Source organism: Gigantopelta aegis, chromosome 9, assembly GCF_016097555.1.
Source record: "Gigantopelta aegis isolate Gae_Host chromosome 9, Gae_host_genome, whole genome shotgun sequence".
NCBI lineage: Eukaryota > Metazoa > Mollusca > Gastropoda > Neomphalida > Peltospiridae > Gigantopelta > Gigantopelta aegis.
The window spans coordinates 14,247,534-14,271,703 of NC_054707.1; the positions used below are offsets into that span (position 1 = coordinate 14,247,534).

A 24,170-nucleotide genomic window follows, 5' to 3' on the forward strand; every position below is an offset into this window, starting at 1 on the left:
GACGTTGACTATCATAGTTTCAAACAAATTTGTCATCCTATTTTTTTTATGGGACCTCGTACATGTTTCAAGCACAATAGTTGCTGGTACATTGACACTAGTTCAAATTATATTACATGAATTTACTGGCCAGATGAAGCAAACACTGTCACATTTATCACCAGTAGCAGAATTGGTGGTGTTAACTGCGTTCAAGATTTAAATAAAAACAGTGTAAAGAACTGTGCAAAAATACAAATATTGACCCGGTGACATACTATTTGGTGTGCTGCTATCTATAACGGTAAAACAACCTGGTGTATCATAAACATGTTTAACAAAGTTGGTCTCGTGGAAACGTCGACAATGTAATTATTGTGTATCCTCGACTGACCGCGAACCGGACTAGTGGTTGGTGGGTGGGTGAATTTTGACATGTTCATATACCACTAGGGTTTCGAGCATGTCTGTCCCGGGTTTTACGGGACTACACGCAGATTGTAATGTATGATCGATTTGATGAAACAATGTTTTAGCTTGTTCATTTTATGGTCAAAATCAACCAACAAATGTTAATATCAATGCCATTTTCTTTTGTTAAGAGGTTAAATGCATGTCTTAGTCTACTGTTGACATTCTTCAGATACTCCCGTAAACCGGGCTATTGTTTTTCAAGAGTGACGCGTGTCATGTGGCGTCACCAAAACTCTTACGCCATGAAACGTGTGAAACTGTTGTTTATTTAGGTTTGTTTAATATAACATGTCATTTAATATAGTGAACACAGTGCAAAATGGCGGTCTTGTATACATTTCCCTATGGTTTTTTACTCTATACTTCATCATTTCAATTTATGTTCATTCCAACGGTTCAAGTACGCTGGTCTTGGCACAGATCTCGGCTGCTTTTCCAGGATGATAATTGGTGGATAGTGGCTAACAATACCAGGGCGGGTCCATAGGAGGGGTACCTGCCCACTTAAAAACAAAAGCTCCTGATTAATAATGTATTTACAATATTTATTTAATTTATCCCTCCCTAAATCATTTACTGGGTCCGCCGCTGCAAGGGGTAGCAATTACACCCTCAAATAGGAAAATTTAAAAGGGTCTTTTTTAGTCTTAAATTGCTATTTTAGTCTTGCTAGAGAATAACTGCTATTACTGTGGGCTGATTCTGTTTGTACTGTCACCCCCTCTTAATTTAGGCTACGTACTGCCCTGGTGATATACGTGTATACCTAAAATGTTCTGTGTTTAGTCTACCTCGGAATTTCAAGGCCCAGCGTTTCTTACAAGACGTACGTAAATGCTGTAAGAACATTTTCACCTTCGCGATAAACAACAACGCTATTTAAAAACAGGCTATAATGAAATTGTTATGTCATGTGATGGAGCGAATGATTCAATTTAAGTTGTTGTTGTTATCTTTTTGTTATTTAGTTTAATTAAATGTTTTGATACTGCGTGTGTGGCGCGTACACTGTTTACGTAAACAAAATGTAAAACAGAACAAAAGAATGTAAAAATGAGATAAATTGTGGGTTTTTGCTGAACTCCTTTGAAAAACGCACTACTCTATTTTTTCTTGTTATTGCTATTGTATGTGTGAAGTTGCTATAAAACACACAGTAAACCTAACACTTGTATAAACATTTTGCCTTATTTATTGCCAAACCGAACAAATCCAATTACACAAAATACAATGTTTTCTTTTTTATCATATACCTTTTACAAATACAAATCTAGGCCCTGTTCCAAGGCGCAATCTTAGCGCTAAGATCACCTCAGGTGAATAACTATTTTATGTACTTACGGAGATCTTAACGCTAAGATCGCTTCATGGAACGAGACCCCGGTGTTTGCCTTTTTTAAACTTTTAAATTACATATTCCTCACAACTTCTTTCTTAAATTATCTATATATTCCAGCAATTCCAGTGTGTGTTTGGTCACCTATGGTTGCATTACACCAAATAAAATCCCATAGGCGACAATGTTAATGTTTGTTCTGAATGACAAAGAATGACATGTGAGCAGAGTAACAAAGTGTCACACAGGACGAGGGGAGAGAGAGGGGGCAGAAAATGAAAGAAAAATGGCACAGAGAAAGAGGGGGAGAGAAAGAGTAAGACAGAGAGAGAGAGAGAGAGAGAGAGAGAGAGAGAGAGAGAGAGAGAGAGAGAGAGAGAGAGGCACACACAACATGCACACGAATACATAGACGTACAAACACACACACACACACACACACACACACACACACATACAGACAGACGCACGCACACACACACACACACACACACACACACACATACACATACACACACACACACACACACACACACACACACACACACACAGACACACCTCAGTTACCCTCTCCCCCAGTTGCTGTCAACCTCCGACATCTATGATTTTAGCAAATGGTGTCGTAATATGTCTCCTTCACTGCATGTGTGTTGTGTTACGTCTCTGGCATGAGTGTAGAATTGTATCGGTTACAAGCGTTAACAAGAAACGCATTTTAAACTAAAATATGAACGCATTTTATTTCATTTTTAAAAATCTTTTTAAATCTTTTATGCTTATATCTTATATATTAAGATTTAAGCACGCTGTCCTGGGCACACATCTCAGCGATCATCGTTATCTGTCCAGGACAGTAGGTTAGTGGTTAGTGTGAGTGAAGTTGGTGTAAGGGTTTTACGCCTCCCCATTAAATCTATAAAGCACTATACACACAAACCGGTACCGGCATGCGAACGCAGTACCTACCAGCGTCTAGTCGGTGACAACGATGTGTATTTAATTTTTTCATTAAACATTCATTCATTCATTCATTCAGATGTGTTGAGTGCGTCGTTAAATAAAACATTTCCTTACTTTCCTTCATTCATTCAGATGTGTTGAGTGCGTCGTTAAATAAAACATTTCCTTACTTTTGTTCATTCAGATGTCGTTAAACAAATATTCCTTTCCTTTTTTCTGTGGATATGCTGGGTTGTCGTTGAACTTCCAATCATTCATTGTATAGTTTTGAATGATAAAGTTTAAAATAAAGTAATAAAACACGTTATTGCGCAGTTTTAATTTCATACAGCCCCATATTCAAAATTGTCTTTCATCTCTCGGTCTTTTCTCTTAAACATGTTCGAACCCTTTGTTGTCGAGACTGTCAACACCTTCTCCAATACACATACGTCCTTTGTAACACAAAAACACTACTACAAACTATGATTAGCCTACATGAAATATATTGTTTATCGATTGTATGTATATATAGCATAAATAATACTACATGAGTGGCGTTAGATATCATTCTGTCTTGCTTTAATTGTTTTATTATAATTGTTTTATACTTATCTATGGATGATTAACACACGTCGCGGAGCAATCAATTTCAGTTATATTAATTCCATTAGATGACGTGGCTTTGGCGTAGCCAGTCTCATGTCTTTAAATCGATTTCTCCACGCATATATATATATATATATATATATATATATATATATATATATATATATATGTGTGTGTGTGTGTGTGTGTGTGTGTGTGTGTGTGTGTGTGTGTGTGTGTGTGTGTGTGTGAAATAACAATGTCATATTTTGCATCTGCTCGTTTGTTGTGTTGCCAGTGGGAACACAGGTTATATGAGGCCCTGCATGTGTGTGATCCTTCGTGACTTCTGCAATTACTCACACTAGTATTATGATAATAACTGTCTATGTGACAGCTTATATCGCTATATATGTCAGCGTTTATTATAACGTGTATTTTTATCAGTGCTAGCGGTGGATCTTATGGGTCGCATGATTGATTGTACCCTATGGATTCCCATCCCATCCAGTGTCATATTGACTGGTGTATCAAAAGTCGTTTTATGTACTGGGGGGGGGGGGGGGGGTGTTTTCTCCGGAAAAATACATTTAAAACATCTTTTGCTGTTGTTCGGTAGGGGTAGCAGACATTTTTAAAGGGTTTTTTTCTTCTTAATTTCTTAAAGATTATCTATTGGTGTTACGTTCTGCTGCCTTCTTATTAGATGCTTCTCGTTTCAATGTAAGTGAAATCTTGTCAACAACAAAAATATTAACTTGTACTTTTCCCATTACTTAGAGTGCAGTCTTAGCCGTCGTTTTGTCCGGTCTGTTCCTTTTGTTTCTTCGTTTCTCCTCACGATCCAGTGTCGAGGTCGTGTGGGTATAGTATAAAAGAAAGTTGTTAACCAAAACGGGAACAGTGAAGCCAATCATAATCAGGCCGGAAATAGCAGCAACGGAGCCAATCACGTAGCCCCACTTCGTAACGGGATACATGTCCCCGTACCCCACGGTCGTCATGGTGATAAGCGCCCACCAGAAGCTCAGCGGAATGCTGGAGAATACCTTCCTGTCTTCGGCGAAGTAGATGAGAGACGCGAACACCATCGTGCCCACGAAGAGGAACAACATCATCAACAGCAGCTCCTTGATGCTCGACTTCAGCGTGTAGAAGAGAATCCATAGTCCCGTGACGTAATTCATGAGGCGGAAGAATCTGAGGATGCGCACTACTTTCAGCAGCATGACCAGCTCGTTGATGTTTGACGCATTGTGGACGCCCAGAGACAGACGATAAATCGCTTCAATGAGGTCCGCAATCAGCGCAATCACGTCCTGTGCAGTCTGGGGCATCTTCCAGAACTTCTTTTTGTCCGGCGAGAACAAGAACCGGCAGCTGAGCTCGGCCATGAAGTACACGAGGCAAACCAGATCGATGACGAACAAGGATGGGTGTATCTCCGTCTGCGGATCATCACCCGATTTGTTGGTTGCTGGGTGTGAGACGTTTCCTTGGATGGACGTCTCCGAGGAGACCTGGAACGCCTCGTGCGTCCCAGCGTAGAATGAGAACAAGGAGAGGCAGACAAACATGAAGGAGATGATTCCATAGACCTACAAGAAGGAGAAGCGGAATGATTCATTCATGTGGCAACACAAAACAAATAATATAGTGTTATTATCAGTTTAAAACATATCTTTATATGGACTATACACGGGGCGTTAAAAACGTCCGTAACCAATCAACCATTTGACTCGTGCTTACGTCCACTGAAGGTTTAAGCACGACTGTATTGGGCACACTCTCGGCGATTCCCCGGTGGACGTGTCCAAGACTGGGGTTCGTAACTACCTCGCGTCTTCGTCTTCCTTCCGTCCTCGAATCGGGCTGCCTGTGTATCCTTACGCTTTTTGATTTAAATCTGGGAGACTATTCGCCTTTTTCCCCTTCTCAATTGTTCTCCCGTCTTGGGCGAAGAAACTGGCACGTTGAAATATTTCCTTCCTTGAATTATTTCTTTATACGTACGTAACTAAATGATGTTCTGTCTTAAACAATTAAACTATCCACGTCCTACTATTAGTACCATTGTTCACTGATACGATTTGAAAAGACAACACATTATTATCAGTTTAAAGGAGCGTACTCTATTTTATTGATTCAATAGTTCCATTTACAACATAAGAGCCATAACGCTGAAGCAAATCAATGAAGATGTGGCCAACACACATACGAGTGAAAAACTAAACCTATGATAGCAAGTCGAAGTTTGTCAAAACTTGAGTTTTTCTCATTTTTAGATTTACCAGGTCATTCCCCTACTTTGCATGATGCCCAATTAATCAACAAAGGTGTTATATAATGTTGAAATAATATACATTTAAGACATGTTACAATGATCAATGGTATATTAGTCCTGTGGTGACACTGTTTTTCCTTCATTATTCATAATGTTGAACATGACGTGTCAAATATTACCATAACATGACAGTGAAAGTTTATTTTGTTTAACGACACCATTAGAGCTCACCGATTTATTGATCATCGGCTACTGCATATCAAACAGTTGGTAGTTCTGACACAGTCTTTAAAGGACACCCCTTACATTTTTACATTAGCATCAATGGATTTGTTTATATGACAATCTTTTAAGGACACACGCTATATTTTTACATTAGCATCAATGGATTTGTTATATATACACTTTTCCACAGTCGTGAGGTACTGGATGGGACGGGGGGATTTACTCAAAGAATAAGTCCATCGAGGAATTCAATCCTTCAACACAGAAGCACAGCTTGAACATGGAACTTTCTATCATGCCGGGATAGTGAATTTAGAGTGCACTGGACTGAATGCATTAAGGTACAAGCTGACGATGCTGGGACATGATGATCAAAGATTTGACATGGCTTAAAAAAAAGTAAGTTGGGCTACAAAGTGTCTGAATGATTTCGTATGCCATGTTATATTGCAGAGTATGGGAGAAATTTGATACGCTTGGTGATCGGTTTTTAAAACGGGAAATTCTTTAATGGAACTTACACCATGTTAAATATTTCTGAAAAGAAGACAATTATCTCTAATATTGTTCAGATGGACTATACGACATACTTATATGCACTTCTCAGCACCTACGAAATAAGGGCGAAATTATGTTCAGAAATCACTGATCTATGATTAATTCTTGTTAGATTCTATGATACGTTTTATTACTAATTTGCAATTTTAGTATGTCTACATTTCTTCTACGAATAACATTACCTTAGCTGCCAGTGATGACCGTGGAAGGGTCAACATCTTCCAGACCTTCGCCTGAAATACGGGCCAGGCTCCTCTGTTGCCACCATGGCTGACATAGGTCACTCTGCGGTGTCTATCCAGCTCCCTGAGAGCCTCGAGGGTAGAGTTCCATGACGTGTAGTTATTCCAGCAGCAGGCTTCGATCTCGTCCTCTTGGACTCCCCAGTACTGCAGCTCGTGGGTCACCGCTGCCCCACACACCCAGGACGGAAGATGCAGCTCTCCAGTCCTCAGGTAGTTCATGATGGCCTTGAACACATCCGGGTCTCTGTCAAAGAAATATTCCTTGTGGTTCTCTCGGTAGTGTTTCTGCAGGAACTCCTCGTTCGCCAGAGGACTGTTGGGTAAGCGGTGAAGAGTGTTGCGGTACGTCTCAAACCTCGTCCCGCCGATGTTGAAGCAGACGACCTCTTTGGAGATGGCCAAGTTGACCTTCACCTTGCCTTGTTTTGTGTCGTAGTCCGCTCCTGGTAGTATTGCATTTAAAACACTACTTTTCCCAAGACCTCTCTCCCCGTTTTCTTTTGACATATTGGGTGTTTTTTATGTGTAATTTTTTTTCAGGAATGTTTCCACAAGAAAGTGGATCTTTTCCCGCACATGTATCCCATATGTGTGTGTGTGTGTGCCTTCACGCTACCTCTTTAAGACACGAGTAATAAATTATGCAAACTAACAAATGCCTAGTGCAGGGTGTTCTGGTGTGTTCGAATTATAACGGTGTTCCATTCACAAACTTTAAACAGGGCACCAACTGAAGATTGTCGCATAATCTGTATTGAATTGAGCAACAGCAAGGTCCTGTATGCTAATTATAATATAATAGTATACATAATATCATGCATTTCCGTTGCAACTACCCTGTTAAGTGTGGAAGTGGACTCGCCTTGTTTCTTAAAGCTGTTGATGTTATTGTCACATAACGTCTCCAGTTGAGCGTAAAACTTTTTAAATTACTTTATCTTCTTTTCAAAAAAACATAAACAGATATATTTTTTTAACCGGACGAAAAAGCTGTAAATACTGTCTCAACGTATTTCTTTTCTTTAAGGGCAAAAGTCTTATTTCTCTTATTTAACTAGTTTTGTCCCTACACAGTATCGACAGTAACTACATTCTATTATTATATTGTTATAATGCTTTGTGTTGCTGTGATATAAACACGGGGGAAGGACCTTGTAAGTTAACGAACTTCTGTCCACTTCTTCCTGTGCAATAACATGTTTTAAACGTATTTTGCTCTCCCTTGGTATTGCAATATAGTGTTTTTGGCATTTGATATATATGTAGAGAGAGAGAGAGAGAGAGAGAGAGAGAGAGAGAGAGAGAGAGAGAGAGAGAGAGAGAGAGAGAGAGAGAGAGAGAGAGAGAGAGAGAGAGAGAGAGAGTGTGTGTGTGAGAGAGTGTGTGTGAGAGAGTGTGTGTGAGAGGGAGAGAGAGAGAGAGAGACAGAGAGAGACAGACAGACAGACAGACATAAGTCATACACACAGAAATAGAGAGAGGTTGATAAGATAGATAGACAGACAGATAAACAAATAACCACAGGTATGTGTGTATACAAATAGGTTTTTTCTGTTTTCAAATAAAATGTGTCCATATTATACTAGTCTTCAAAGATAACTGTCTTCCGCTGACATTTAAACGCAGTTCAGTGAGTTTGTGTCATTACAACAGTGTGTTCTGCCTGGCGTTAGAAAACACAGCGCTCTACCTTGACATAAATACAGTTATTTGCCGACACAAAAATGCTGGAGGAAGAGATTCATGTTTCTTTTTACAAGCTTCGCCTGATCCGGCTGTTACAGCGGTGTGATCCTGTGTGGAAGAGATAGATACATACGTCAACTCGGACACGGCTGGTGGTATTACCCTGGCCGTCTAGCGTGTCATCCCCTCGTGTTGATCAACACATTTTCTTTGAAGGTACCACGGACGCAATTGTAACGGGAACCAAATCCTTCGCGTCCTGTATGGAAGGTTTCGTTTGCAGCCAGATGCTTTCTTTGTCCGGTAGTTGACCAGATCCCTGTCTTTTATAATAGACGCCAGTCATCATAACTACAGGTTGTTTTTCGGCGGTTTTCAGCTATATTGTTATCCTTTACCTTTTTTTACCTTCTTTCTCCTTTTTTAAAATTATTATTTGTTGGGTTTTTTTCGTCGTTGCAGTTATTTGTTTTTGTTTTGTTTTGTTTTTGTTTTTGTTTTTTCTTGTTTTGTTTGGATGTTTAGGGTTGTTGTTTGTTTGTTTGTTTGTTGTTGGGGGCTGGGGGTTAGAGGATGGCGTCATTGGTTGTTGAGTTGTTTTGTTTGTTGGTTTTAGGGGGAGATAGGGAGTGTGTATTTTGATTTTCTTTTTACTAATTGTTTTCTTTTTGCAGGCTGTTGGTTTTTAGCGGGGTGAGGGGTGGTGTTGAAGATTGAGTTTTTAATACGTATAAACTAACTAGACAATGCATAGCATTGGTTTTAAGAAACAGTTTGCTTTATTCTGAGAATTCAAATTAGAGGGACTAACCTTGAACTCGGATTAGAGTACAAGTTGGGTCTCGACCCAGGTATTATTTTATGGACCATTCACGTGCCCACACATTTTTATATTACCAACATAAAATACTTTTAATAAAGTCAAAACAAACACAACATGTTATGATTTAAGATGCAATAATGTATTTAATACATTAATTATTAGTTAACGTATAATATTATATTAATGATAAATCATAATATAATAATAATAATAATAATAATAATATGAATTGTTTAAGTTTAATGTTTCTCACTTTTTCTTCACTTTGCCAGCAGTAATATTTTTAATTACTTTACATTCCTTTCTTCTGTTTATTAATTCCGTCAGAGCAATTATTTTGATTTGTGGTTTATAGTACATTGTGAATGTCCACCAAGTCTCAGGTAAACTCCATTTAGCATTATTAATTTGTCCTTTACTTAGTACAGTTTGTGTTGCATCTACACCGGATATAGCGACCAGTCTCTTGTAACATCTGAAGAGATTGCTACGGTGTCCGCTAATCACAAAACAAGTATTATTCTGATTTTGGCATCGAATTGGTTTACTAGCTGGCAGATGGGCACGTAAATAGGATCCTATTAAGGCCCGAAGCACACAAAAGCTGGGTTTCGGTCTGGGTTTGGAGAGTATGGTACGAGCTGAAAAAGAAACACCCTGCATAGAATGAAACAAAACAAGACGCGTCTGCTGTGGCGCGAACTATTACAGATCTGTTAGCAGACGACATACCAGTTATTAGAACATGTGCTACATTTAAGCAGCGCTAGATTCACAAGACCCAGACCGACCTTATTTTGTTTCATTCATTCATTTCAATTAATGTTCGTGCTTATATCCAATTACGGTTCAAGCACACTGTCCTAGGCACATACCTCAGATATCTGGGCTGTCTGTCCAGGACAATTTTTGTGTTGTGCCTTAGTTTTCTTGATTACTGTCTATGCCTTACTGATTTGGTTTACCTCAACATATCACAAGACATAATCACAGGATGCTTCATTACATCATATATGCATTTATACATTTATCTATTAATAATTATTTGTATATAATATATTATAATATAGATTTATAGAATCGTGTAACATATGTATCTGGACATTTTAATGTAATACTTGAAAATGTTTGTACGGATGTGTAGACAGACAAACGGACGAAAATGATACATTTACATTTACATACAGGTGTGTGTGTGAGAGAGAGAGAGTGTGTGTCTGTGCCTCTGTGTGTGTGTCTCTATGTATGTGTGTCTATGTGTATCTCTGTCTCTGTCTCTCTCTCTCTGCGTGTGTGTGTGTGTGTGTGTGTGTGTGTGTGTGTGTGTGTGTGCCTGTGTGTGTGTGTGTGTCTCTCTCCCCCTGCGCGTGCTGTAACCTCACCGTGGTGCAGGGGTGTAACATTCTCTTTGAGAATGGCCAATACAGCACAAATTGAAATTTTGAGTAAAAGTCAGTATCTATCTGTGATATTTGTATTTTTGCACAGTTCTTTACACTGTTTTTATTTAAATCTTGAATTTTTATATTGATGTTGATCATCACTTTATTTGTTTGCATTACCATAGTTTGACACCCAATAGCCGATGTATTTTTCGTGCTGGGGTGTCGTTAAACATTCATTCATTCATGTTTTACTCTCTCTCTCTCTCTCTCTCTCTCTCTCTCTCTCTCTCTCTCTCTCTCTCTCTCTCTCTCTCTCTCTCTCTCTCTGTGTGTGTGTGTGTGTGTGTGTGTGTGTGTGTGTGTGTGTGTGTGTATGTGTGTAATAGCAGATTTTCGGCGGAGAACTACAAACAACATTTTCATAGTCTGCCATAGTTGTGCACTGCTCAGTCTAATTCTGTCTGTGGGATGATGTACCTAAAAGATCCCTTGTTACTAATGTAAAAATGTACCGGGTTTTCTCTCTAAGACTATATGTTAGCATTACCAAATGTTTGACATCCAATAGCCAATTATTAATAAATCAATGTGCTCTAGTGGTGTTTTTTGTGTGGTGTTTTACTCCGTTTGTGGATAAACTGCACTCGAAAGCATTTAGTGGCAGAGGATACAAATGTCAAGTAGATGCAGGGAAATGTTTTTTGAGTTTGAGTAAGTTGAGGTGAAGGATACACATGTCCAATAGATGCTGGGAATTTCCGAGTAAGGTGGGGCAGTTTTGCGATGGGATTGACAGTTATGAGCACCGACACGATGGAAATGACAGAAGAAAAAACATTGTTTATCGACACGTCTCAGCAAACCTTAAACTACGTCAATATTTGTTTTGTTTTGGTTTTGTTTAACGACACCACTAGAGTACATTGATTAATAAATCATCGGCTATTGGATGTCAAACATTTGGTAATTTTGATTCGTAGTCATCAGAGGAAATTCGCTACCGTTTTCATTATGCAGCAAGGGATTTTTTATACACTTTCCCACAGACACACCACGGCATTTGACCAGTTGTGGTGCCCTGGTTGGAACGAGCAAATACCCAACCAGTTCAATGGATCCACCGAGGTGGTTCGATCCTGCGATGCAAGCACCACAAGCGAACACCTAACCGACTGAACCGTGTTCATTCCGACACTTAGTCTGGAGTGCGGAAGAGGAAACCCGCTGCCGTCACGTTTTATTATATATATATATATATATATATATATATATTTCTTGAAAAGCAGCAAGGGACGTTTTATATGAGCTCATTCAGACGGGACATACTATGACATTTGCTTTTCGTGTTCAGATCATACTGAATTAAATCGTAGTCCATTTCTTTAGCGATCTTACTTCAATAACGACAGTATTTTAGTTAAAGATGGGTGGGTGGGGTGGGGTGTGATGGCAGCACTATCATTCAGCTATACATAATCGTTCATCTTTTAAGATTGCTAACTTAGCAAAACATACCATCAGACTAAGTCTGTTTGATTGCTTGTATCAATACCGATACGGTATATGGGCGTCGCCTGAGCCCGTTGGTGAACTTATTGGTTCCCGCCCTATTTGTGGTGTGGATGGGGAACATTTAACGTAGTATTTATACAAATTTCAGTTTACTGATTCATTGGACACTGGTAGTATTAGGGTCTCCACGAGTACTCAAGTACTCGGGCACGGGCCGAGTTTAACAAGACTCGAGTCCGTTCACAGGACTCGATTATCCGTACCAGGAAGAGCACTCATTTAATTATAGTTTTACGTCATTTTGTCATATGCTTGTCGCCGGTTACATTATAGGGCTATGAGAATGTGTGGAATGCAATAAAATAGCATGATTTGGCATCCATGTTCAGCGCTGGAATTAAAATGCATAATGCTATTTTACTTTATTCCTAAGTCTCATTGTCATCTAGTGTCGAGTTTGACTCTTAAGTACTCGAGTCCAATGTCTTGGATTCGTGAAGGCCCTAGGTAGTATCTAGAAATAAAATTGACCAAATACCCTGGACGCGACTACAAACGTGCACATGACGTTACGACGTCACTATAGACGTGTGACGCCACTAGACTTGTGACGTCACTACAGACTTGTATCGTCACCACAGACTAGTAACGTCACTACATACTTGTGACGTCACTAGACTTGTGACGCCACTACATACTTGTGACGGCACTACAGACTTGTACTGTCACCACAGAATTGTGACGTCACTACAGACGTGTCACGTCACTACAGACTTGTGTCGTCACTAAAGACGTGACGAGGCCAGCGGTAGATGTTCGACGGAGTCTGCTGACAGGTTTCCATTGGGCGGTTTTGGTTTGGTTTCGGAAACTTTGAGTTTTGCCTCGGCCAGCCGTTCGTTTATGATCCTCTCCTTCTCCTGCGCGAACTCTAGATGCTGGTAGTACACGGCGAAGTTGTTGACGAGGGCCGGGATCGTGAAGCCGAGCATGAGAACGCCGAACACAGCCGTGCACGATCCAACCAGGTAACCGAACGGTCGCGTCGGGTACATGTCGCCGTAGCCGACGGTCGTCATGGTGACGATGGCCCACCAGAAGGAGTGCGGGATGCTGGTGAAGGTCTCCTTGTCGTCCACGTAGTACATGAGCGAGGCGCACAGCAGCATCCCGACCAGCAGGAAGACCAGCATCATGAACAGCTCCTTGCGGCTCGCCTTCAGGGTGTAGAAGAGGATCCACAGGCCAGAGATGTGTCGGATCAGACGGAAGATCCGGAACGCCCGCATCAGCCTCAGCAAGGGCATGAAGTCCACGAACGAGCCGGCCTCCACGGAGGATGGATCGATGGCTTTGGCGATCAGCTCCACGTAGTCCGGAAGGATGGCCAGGAGATCGACGATGGAGAGAGGTGATCGGAGGAACCGGAACAGTCTGGGCGCGCACAGCATTCTCAGGAGGTACTCCACGCTGAAGAAGACTAGACACACGATGTCGACCACCACCAGCGCTTCGTGCGGCTTTGTCAACGTCGAGTTGCCCTCCACCGTGATCTCTTCAAATGTCGTCGTCGTCGTCGTGTTGTTGTTGTTGTCGTCGGAGTCGGTCAGGTTGCTGCCGTTAACCACGGTGCTGTTGATGACGACTGACTGAGGGACGGGAACCCGGAAGAACGTGTGTGTGGCTGCGCAGAAGGAGAAGATGGCCACCATGACGAACACGAGGGAAATCCACCCGTATACCTGAAAAACAGAAGAAACTGGTTCAATTTAAAATGACTTAACTATAATGTGAATGGTTGAATAAGGGCTAGTGAAAGAATAAAAGCGGTAAGCCAACATCACGAACACAAAGGAAATTTACCCGTATATCTGGAAAACAGAGAAATTTTCACATCACTATTAACTATGAGGAAGATTAAATAAGGGCTGGTGGGAGAATAAAAGCGGTAGGCCATCATCACGAACAGGAAGGAAATTCACCGGTGTCCCTAGAACACAGGAGAAAAACAACAATTATTTTTCACTTGATTGTTAATATTAATGTCTAGCATAGAATAAGAGGTGAAACTTATTTTGCATGCAAAGCAACATTATTTGAGCAGTGTCAATAATTAATATAACAGATGGATTCATAATGCACAATATTCATACAATAATTCAATTGGATACAATAAATTAAATTAGAGCATACATTACGAACATTAAGTAGAAAAGGAAATATAGAGAACTAGAGGGGAAACCTCATCTAAATTATCCTAACATACGTTATATTATTGATTAATTTTAGTTAGAAGGTATTTAATACCTTCTAACTAAAATGAATCAAGAATCAGTGAATCAAGAATATGATGAGTATTAGTTAAGAGACAAAACTGAGAAAAACGTGAATTTGCCTCTCTCGTCCTTTATATTACGTCATATATTCGTAGATGCAAGTTGAACATACTGTTTAATAGACTAAGTATTTTGAGCATGCTTCTTTTAAAATTCCAACTTTGATATGATCGTTCCGTTGAATTTTTAAATTAAGATAATACAACAAGGTCGAATAATCTAATACAATGTAGTTAAACATGGCTTTAAACGCACTCGTGCGTTTGATCATTTCGGGTAGCATAAGATTCAGAACTAAATAATGATTCCAAAACGGAAATAATATACAACATAAATGGCGTTGTTGAAGTGTACAATAATTAAATATGTTCTTTTCACTGCTGTATTTCTTCGTCCGATGGGCTGGGGAACGGGGAGCAGTAAACAGACTGTTTTTGTCCAGCTGAAGAGGGCCCTATATTAAGGGCGACGGGGGCAACCCACCCTATATACGTATATATGTATTAAATTTATAAAATTTAATTAAAAAAAATTCTAAAAGGTTTCATTGTGCCCAGATTAATTTTACTGCACCCCCAGTCATTTTAGGACAGGTACGACCGTGCACTGTACGTTTTATTTCTAGTAATGGTTACACCACAGAATGTGTCCGTCAACTGGCGCTGTAAAGGGTTACAAGATGGATAACTGGTGTGTAGCGATGCAGAACCGGTTTCCACCAGTGTTTACTTGAATGAACCACATTCCTCCGACGTCATCTGTCACCGATATGGGCGAGATTTAGAACACGGTAGAGCGCTCGCCTGATATGCTCGGCAAACACAATGGGAGTTTTTCTGTTTTAAACAGTGCCATTCGACTGGTATATGTTGCTTTATCTTAGGGGAAAGAAAAGTAAAGTAAAGTAAAATTTCTTTTATTTATCGACGCCACTAGAGCACATTGATTTTTTATCTTATCATCGGCTATTGGACGTCAAACATATGGTCATTCTGACACTGTTTTTAGAGGAAACCACATAGGCTTCTCGTTTACGACAGACAGCAAGGGATCTTTTATTTCCACAGGCAGAATAGCACAAACCATGGCCTTTGTTGAACCAGTTATGGATCACTGGTCGGTGGAAATGGTTTACACCTACCCATTGAGCCTTGCGGAGCACTCACTCTGGGTTTGGAGTCGGTATCTGGATTAAAAATCCCATGTCTCGACTGAGATCCGAACCAAGTACCTACCAGCCTGTAGACCGATGGCCTCACCACGACGCCACCTAGGCCGGTAAGGGAAAAGTATAGCGGTCTACATAAAGTAAAGAAGGAAGGAAATGTTTTATTTAACGACGCACTCAACACATTTTATTTACGCTTAGATGGCGTCGGACATATGGTTAAGGACCACACAGATATTGAGAGAGGAAACCCGCTGTCGCCTCTTCGTGGGCTACTATTTTCGATTAGCATCAAGGGATCTTTTATATGCACCATCCCACAGTCAGGATAACACATATCACGGCCTCTGATATACCAGTTGTGGTGCACTGGCTGGAGCGAGAAATAGCCCAATGGGCCCACCCACGGGAATCGATCCCAAACCAACCGCGCATCAAGCGAACGCTTTACCACTGGGTTACGTCCTGTCCCCACCTACATAAAGATACCTTGCTGCTATTGGTAAACGGTTGTGAATATCTTCTGAAAACGACGTAAAACAGCCAATGATTAATATTCAAGGAAGTCTAGTGTTATCGTTAAACAAAACATACCTAACTGACAATTATGTCAGAATTATCAAATGTCTGCCATACAATAGACGATGATTAATTAGTTCAAATGAATTCAAGAAGAAGAAAGAATGTTTGATTTCAATGTTATAAAAGCTTACCCGAAGTATTTTTAACGACACCCCAGCACATAATTTTAATTTTGTTTAAATGACATTCTAGCACAGTTTGTTTTGTTTTTTTAATGAACGGCTGTTAGGACTATACTATTTAGTACTGTGAATTAATTGGAATTTAGGGGCGGGATGTAGCCCAGTGGTAAAGCGCTCGCTCGATGTGGGATCGATCCCCGTCGGTGGGCCCATTGGGCTATTTCTCGTTCCAGCCAGTGCACCACGACTAGTATATCAAAGGCCGTGGTATGTACTACCCTGTCTGTGAGATGGTGCATATAAAAGATCCCTTGCTGCTAATCGAAAATAGTAGCCCATGAAGTGGCGACGGCGGGTTTCCTCTCTCAATATCTGTGTGGTCCTTAACCATATGCCTGACGCCATATAACCGTAAATAAAATGTGTTGAGTGCGTCGTTAAATAAAACATTTCTTTCTTTCTTTCTAGTTGGAATTTCATCATCAATAATCAGTGTCCATCTACCGATCAACTGTCCGTCGTACAATTGGTTAAAACATATGTGTTTGTTGTTGGATTTTTGTTTTTGTTTGGAAATTTTTATTATTAAAGTATTAAATGACATTATCTCGCCTTCATGTAAAATTCTTTAATCTCATTGGTTGTTTGCCGTTGGACAAATCCCTTATACCCCTGTGGGCGGAGCCAAATTCTCTTATACCCCGTCTGTAATTTCCAACAGTTTCCAGCCACCCCAATTAATGCTAAAGCAATAATCAGATTATACATAGTATTGATAATCAATCAAGTATACATAATTAATTGTATTTATACTATAAAATACACTATTTCAATACTTTTAAAAGCTGCAATGTTGAACTCGGCCACCTAATTACGGCCGTGGTGTTATTGTATTAATGCGCGATTAGCAACAGTTGGGTTTTTTGGGGGTTTTTTGGTTTTTATTTTTAATATTTTAATTTTTTTACTACATACATTTCTGATAAAAAACAACAACTATTTTTCGTCACTGGCAAGTGGTTTCGTTCGCGTCCACGTGGTACGGCTCCGTTAAAGCCGCACACCCTAGTTCCATCCAGCGAAAATAAATTATAATTTGGTTAATCTACAAACCTGTAACACACTTAGATCACGTTTTTATCAAATGGAGTGAAAAAGCAGGTTTTATATCGATAAATACCAATTGCTTGAAATAATTTTGAAAGTTTGTATTCTGATGTCACCGGTAGATGTCGCTCGAAGCACAACGATTCCTACGTCACGACAAATTTCACAGACTTGGGGTGCGTTCTTTTCACCTCTCCTGGACATGTTCCAACTGTTTGTCCTGGTTGTATTCCCTCTCCAGATATCGTAGGACTTAGTAAAAGTATTGGTTTTAAGGGTTTGTAATGTTTTGTATTGAGATACTTACTTGTCTGAACTTTATTGTTACTGAAAATGTTCACGAACTGTGAAGAAAAATCTCACAAATGAACAACAACAAATCGGATGTTGATTGCGCGAACCGTGCACGAGAAAACAAACCGAACCAAAATGATAGCGGTCACGTGGAATACCAACGTCTGTGACATTGAAATGGAAATATCCCGTCTAAAAATAGATTAGACCTTATCTGCTCAACGGTTTTTTCTCAAACGTGCGTACGTTTTTCAGAAATACGAAAAATGCATTTTGTGGTATTACAAACACCAGGATTACCAGGACTACCAAAAAACACTTCAGGTGAATGGAAATGTATATTCTAAATAATAAACGGTAAGTAATGTGCAATTGTATTTGTGAAAAAATGGGTTTAATAGCGAAAAACAACGCCGTAATGGTTAACAACTAGCCGTAACTAGGGTGTGTCCCTTTAATAAATTGTTAGCAATTATTGTCTGGCGTTATTTTGATTATTTGGCTATATGGTTTAATATGTCGGCAAGATAAATTCGTTGTAGAAGCATCTCTCGGGGTATATGGCTTTTTATGTACCCTCTATGTGCTCTTTTACCCGGGGTAAAAGAACACGCAAAGGGTACATAAAAACAGGGGCGGATCCAGGAATTTTAGCAGGGGGGTCCAGTCTTGAGCCTTTGAAGCCCCCCCCCCCCCTCCCGACAGGAAATGTTCATATTTGAAGATAGCTTTAGGTGGATTTGAAGTATATTCCCGTTATCAAAACCTCATAATCGAAAAATCGTTGGTCACGAGCGGGGGGGGGAGGTGTCCAGCCCATGATGTGGCGACAGCGGGTTTCCTCCCTCAATATCTGTGTGGTCCTTAACCATATGTCCGACTCTATGTAACCGTAAATAAAATGTGTTGAGTGCGTCGTTAAATAAACCATTTCTTTCCTTCCTTCTCTTTGACAGAACAGTGCATACCACGGAATTTGATGTAGTAGTTGTGGGGCTTGCTTAGTGTTTAGCAGATCAATACAATGAATCTACTGGTTTCTAGTAGGGGACACATACAATATATTGGTCAACTTGATATTTTTGTGGACGACTACCTAATAGATAATGCACGTCAATGTCCTTTTTTTAAATACTAAAAGTGCTCTTTTTAAACGTTGCACCCCACATTCCTAAACAAAATCATTCTTCCGCCCCTGAAAAATAATATACTAAGATGTTAGTACAGTCCGAGTAGCCTGTACGTACATTGATTAACACCCGGTTTAGTGTATCGGGCACTTTGTGAATAGAACATCTACAAATAGACCGTCGTCACAATGGGACTTACTAGCCGTGTGTTTTGGTGATGACGTCGTCCTTTGTGTTTCCGGTGGTGACCATGCCAGGGGCTGACCAGCCAGATTAGGACAGAACTGTGTGTGTGTCAGACACTATACCCCATATTATTCTATTCTATTTTATATCCCATACACCACCAAATAAACAAGCTTCTTGTGCTCATTGTCTGTACTATTTTAAGTGCAATACTGGCTACTCTTGGTGTTGTAGTGACTTTAAACGACTATGCGGCTTTAATGCTCTGCTGGTAGGTGTCCGCGTAAATAGAATACAACGTATCCCGCGGACTCTGTATCCTAGGATAAAAAAAGTTAAAGTTGTTTTGTTTATCGATACCACTAGAGTACGATGATTAATTAAGGATCGGCTATTGGATGTCAAACATTTGGTAATTCTGACACATAGTCATCAGAGGAAACCCGCAATATTTTTCCTAACGCAGCAAGGAATATTTTATATGCACTTTCTCATAGACAGGAAAGCACATACCACAGCCTTTGACCAATTGTGGTGCACTAGTTAGAACAAGAAAAAAACAATCAGTTGAATGGATCCTCCGATGTGGTTCTATCCTGCGACGCAGCACCTGAAGGAAGCAGTCAACTGGCTGAACCTGTATCCTAGGAATGCAAGTCCTAGGTTTAGGATATCTCAGAATACAAGTCCGAGGTCTAGGATATTTCAGAATAGTTGTCCTAGGTCTAGAATATCTCAGAATACAAGTCTTAGGTCTAGGATATCTCAAAATACAAGTCCTGGGTCTAGGATATCTGATAATACAAGTTCTAGGTCTGGGTATCTCAGAATACAAGTCCTAGGTCTAGAATATGTCAGAATACAAGTCTTAGGTCTAGGATATCTCAGAATACAAGTTCTGGGTCTAGGATATCTCAGAATACAAGTCCTGGGTCTAGGATATCTCAGAATATAAGTCCTGGGTCTAGGATATCTCAGAATACAAGTCCTGGGTCTAGGATATCTCACAATACAAATCCTGGGTCTAGTATATCTCACAATACAAATCCTGGGTCTAGGATATCTGATAATACAAGTTCTAGGTCTGGGATATCTCAGAATACAAGCCCTAGGTCTAGAATATCCAAGAATACAAGTCCTGGGTCTAGAATATTCAAGAATACAAGTCCTGGGTCTAGGATATCTGATAATACAAGTTCTAGGTCTGGGATATCTCAGAATACAAGTTCTAGGTCTAGAATATTCAAGAATACAAGTCCTAGGTCTAGGATATCTCAAAATACAAGTCCTAGGACCCACATGTATAATCCCTGGTAATGGTTAGGATTTCAAGTTCAGGCCGGACTTGCATTTCTGAAAAATCGAAAATTGAGTCCGATGGAAAACATGGAATTTAATTGCAGTCAAAATTATAAAATGTTTGACATCCAATAGCCGATGATTAATAAATCAATGTTCTCTAGTGGTGTCGGTTAACAAAACAAACTTTAACTTGCCATTATCAAGAGGCACCCGATCTTAATTATATACCACTTTTCGTTGTGCTTATTAAATAATTGCACACCCAAAGCCTTTATTCACTGCCTGTTGTTCCAGTGAAACGATTCATTTAAAAATAGTTGCTTATACATTTAAAGGCAGTTTTCTAACACTCAAAAATATTTCAGTATGTTATCGGTATTCAGGTTAATACATAACGTTTATATATAACAGGTGGCACCCACCCCAGCACAAAACACACATCGGCTATTGTTGTGCTGAAGTGCCATTAAACAACATTCATTCACGTATGCAGTACTAAATACAGGTACTACAGATAGCACCTTGAATACGAAAATTAGTACGAAAATCAAGTCAAAATGAAGTAACAAAAATCTGATTGGATGTATTTGTTGGACTGACATCTCTGATAACACAAATTCGTGCCCAGGACAGCATGCTTGAACCTTGAATACGAAAATAAGTACGAAAATCAAGTCAAAATGAAGTAACAAAACTCTGATTGGATGTGTTTGTTGGACTGACATCTCTGATAACACAAATTCGTTCCCAGGACAGCATGCTTGAACCTTGAATACGAAAATAAGTACGAAAATCAAGTCAAATGAAGTAACAAAAATCTGATTGGATGTATTTCTTGGACTGACATCTCTGATAACACAAATTCGTGCCCAGGACAGCATGCTTGAACCTTGAATGGATATAAGTACGAAAATCAAGTTAAAATGAAGTAACAAAAATCTGATTGGTTGTGTTTGTTGGACCGACATCTCTGATAAAACAAATTCGTGCCCAGGACAGCATGTTTGAACCTTGAATGGATATAAGTACGAAAATCAAGTTAAAATGAAATCTGATTGCCTGTGGTTGTTGTTCCTGCTTTTATCGTTCTCAAATCAAACAACAATTTAAACAATAATCTTGTTGTGACGTAATTCAGATTTAGGTATTAATGTGAATGTTAAAATGTGAACATATTAACTCGACTGCGCAAAGGTTAGTCCGTTTTTACTCGCAGTTAGAATGGATGAAACTGGGAATAAAATTCCAGCTCACTGTTTATTCCCCCCCCCCCCCTTCTTTATATACAAAACTATATGGGCCACTCTATTTAGATCTTTTATTTGACCCATCTCACAAACCAATCTAATTAAAATTAGATCCACTATTACATGTGGATCTAACACCAGCCAGTTGGAGCTCATGTCCACCAATCAAAACCTTACTTGCAGAATTCTGCCAGTGATTTAAAACTAACAACACTGCGTAGTCCCCAATGTCCAGGTAACATTTCGTCTGTAAATAATAATTTAAATATTAACCAATCACACTTCGCCTTTTATAACGTTATTTGGGAGCATACAAATTCTAAAAATATCGGGCGAGTCTATTTTAGTGGCCGCAGTACAGCGAACCATACGTACGGGGTGGGTTATCAGTCTTCAATTTTACATTAAAAATTATTTATTTATTTATAAAAAAAAACCCCAACTAAATAAGTCTTCAGTTTTACATTACAAATTATTTATTTTATAAAATAAAACATGTTTTAAGACATTCGTAATTCACACGAAACATGTCGTATACCCTCAGGATAATTCGGAATGTTTTCAAATTATTTTTAAATCACTGGCAGGATTCTGCAAGTAAGGTTTTGATTGGTGGACATGAGCTCCAACTGGCTGGTGTTAGATCCACATGTAATTGTGGAGCTAATTTTAATTAGATTGCTCACAAACAAACACCACGGCTGGGAAGGAAGGAAGGAAAGAAGGAAATGTTTTATTTAACAACACACTCAACACATTTTATTTACGGTTATATGGCGTGGACATATGGTTATGGACCACACGGATATTGAGAGAGGTAACCCGCTGTAGCCTCTTCATGGGCTACTCTTTTCGATTAGCAACAAGGGATCTTTTACATGCACCATTCCACAGAAAGGATAGTACATAGCACGGCCAGTTGTGGAGCACTGGCTGGAACGAGAAATAGCCCAATGGGTCCACCGACGGGGATCGATCCTAGACCGACCGCGTATCAAGCTAACGCTTTACCACTGGGCTACATCGCGCCCACATCACGGCTGGGAATAGAATTCCAGCTTACTAGGAGCAACCTACTAGGATTGAACGTCCTGTGGACTAGGAATACCCGGAATGAAAATCCAACGAAGTTAAAATTCCTAGGAATACACGTCCCGCAGACTGTGATTTCGATGAATGGAAGTCGGATGGACAGAGAAAGAGACAAGCTACTCGGACTGTGACTTAGAGTCAAAACTTAAAATCATAAAACACAACATTATGAGAACTTATAGTAATTTACAAAGAAATTAGTTTTTGTAGACTGCCAAATGATACATTTATTGGAGTCACCTGCTTTCTTTTCCTTTTTTTTCTTTTTCTCCTCCCCCCCCCCCCCCCCCCCCCCACCCCCCCCCCCCCCCCCCCCCCCCCCCCCCCCCCCCTTTTTTTTTGTTTTGTTTAAATCTGTCCCCGATCCTGTCCCTGGCTATCCAGAGACGGGATCCGGGGCGGACATGCTCGAAACCCTAGTGGTACATGTATATGATCATGACAAAATTATCCGCTCCGCTTCTTTTGTTTACATAGAAAACTATATGGGCTATTATATTTAATTAACGCCTAGAGATCTTTTACATGGCCCATCCCACAAACCGGATAGTACACACCACGCCTTTTGGAGCACTGGCTGATACTAGAAATAACCGAATGGGCCCATGAAATGGTTTTCATCTTTGAGAGGGATCATCATTGAGTGGGGTCGATCACATATCACATTGCACATCAAGTGATCTCTCTCTGATATTTAAATACAGTTTCATGGTGTGGGAGCTTTCCTCTGAGAGACCCCGATAAGAACTTTTGCCACTCCGCTGTATTGCAGCATTAACTAAACTTTAGTTTTAACTTCGCTGAGGAATTTTCTTCTATTTACATTGCGTGTCATAAACGTATTTCTATAGCTAGATATTTTAAAAGCGCACGTCAATCGTTATTAATGTATTCGGTGTGTATGAATCTACGTATTTGCTTGGGATATGAGGTAATGTTCTTTAGAGACCAAAACATACCAGGTGTCGCTTTAAATAATATGTTTTAAAGGGACTGTCCTGACTTTGCAGCCATTGTAAGATGTTTGCGATAACAGAGCCTTGTTGGCGGCTACTATTTCATACTAAATACATGTTCTAGTTTAAAATGCCAGTGTCTGTATATCGAATGTGTTTGCGGGCGTATACTAATGTTTGTAGCACTCAGTTTTTACTTTAATTCGTGACATATACTTTTTCGTACGTACGAAATTTTTGAGAGGTAAAATCGGGTTTGTGCTACTACAAGCATTAGGACAACAGCACACACCTTGTAAATACAGACACTGATATTTTGAATAAGAAAATGTATTTAATTTGTATATTGCGTCATCGAAAAGACTCTATTGTTCGGAAATATTTTACAGTGGTTGTAAACTTAGGACTATCCCTTTAATGTTTCGTTTTCTGTCTACTGCAAGCGTTTATTAGGAGTATCTTACTGACATCTATTATACTTTTAGAAAGTGTTTCTTTTCCTGAATGATCTATTTACGCGTGCTGTATAATATTGTCCTATTATGTTGTATTTCTTCTTTCGTTTTCGTTTTCCATTTTTTTTAATTCATGACATCTTTTGGGGATCAGTAGTA

The 24,170-nt window shown here is 39.7% G+C and overlaps 1 protein-coding gene across 1 annotated transcript in view; it reads right to left on the reverse strand.

The window, feature by feature from the left end:
• LOC121381460 overlaps positions 1-24,170 on the reverse strand; it is a 35,586-nt gene that overhangs the window by 6,549 nt on the left and 4,867 nt on the right. Inside the window, exons 2-4 of the mRNA XM_041510778.1 lie at positions 12,828-13,776; positions 6,566-7,125; positions 4,096-4,914 (exon numbers count right to left, since the gene is read on the reverse strand). Of these exons, the coding sequence (XP_041366712.1) occupies positions 4,096-4,914; positions 6,566-7,125; positions 12,828-13,776 (2,328 nt within the window). The remainder of the gene's footprint in view (positions 1-4,095; positions 4,915-6,565; positions 7,126-12,827; positions 13,777-24,170) is intronic.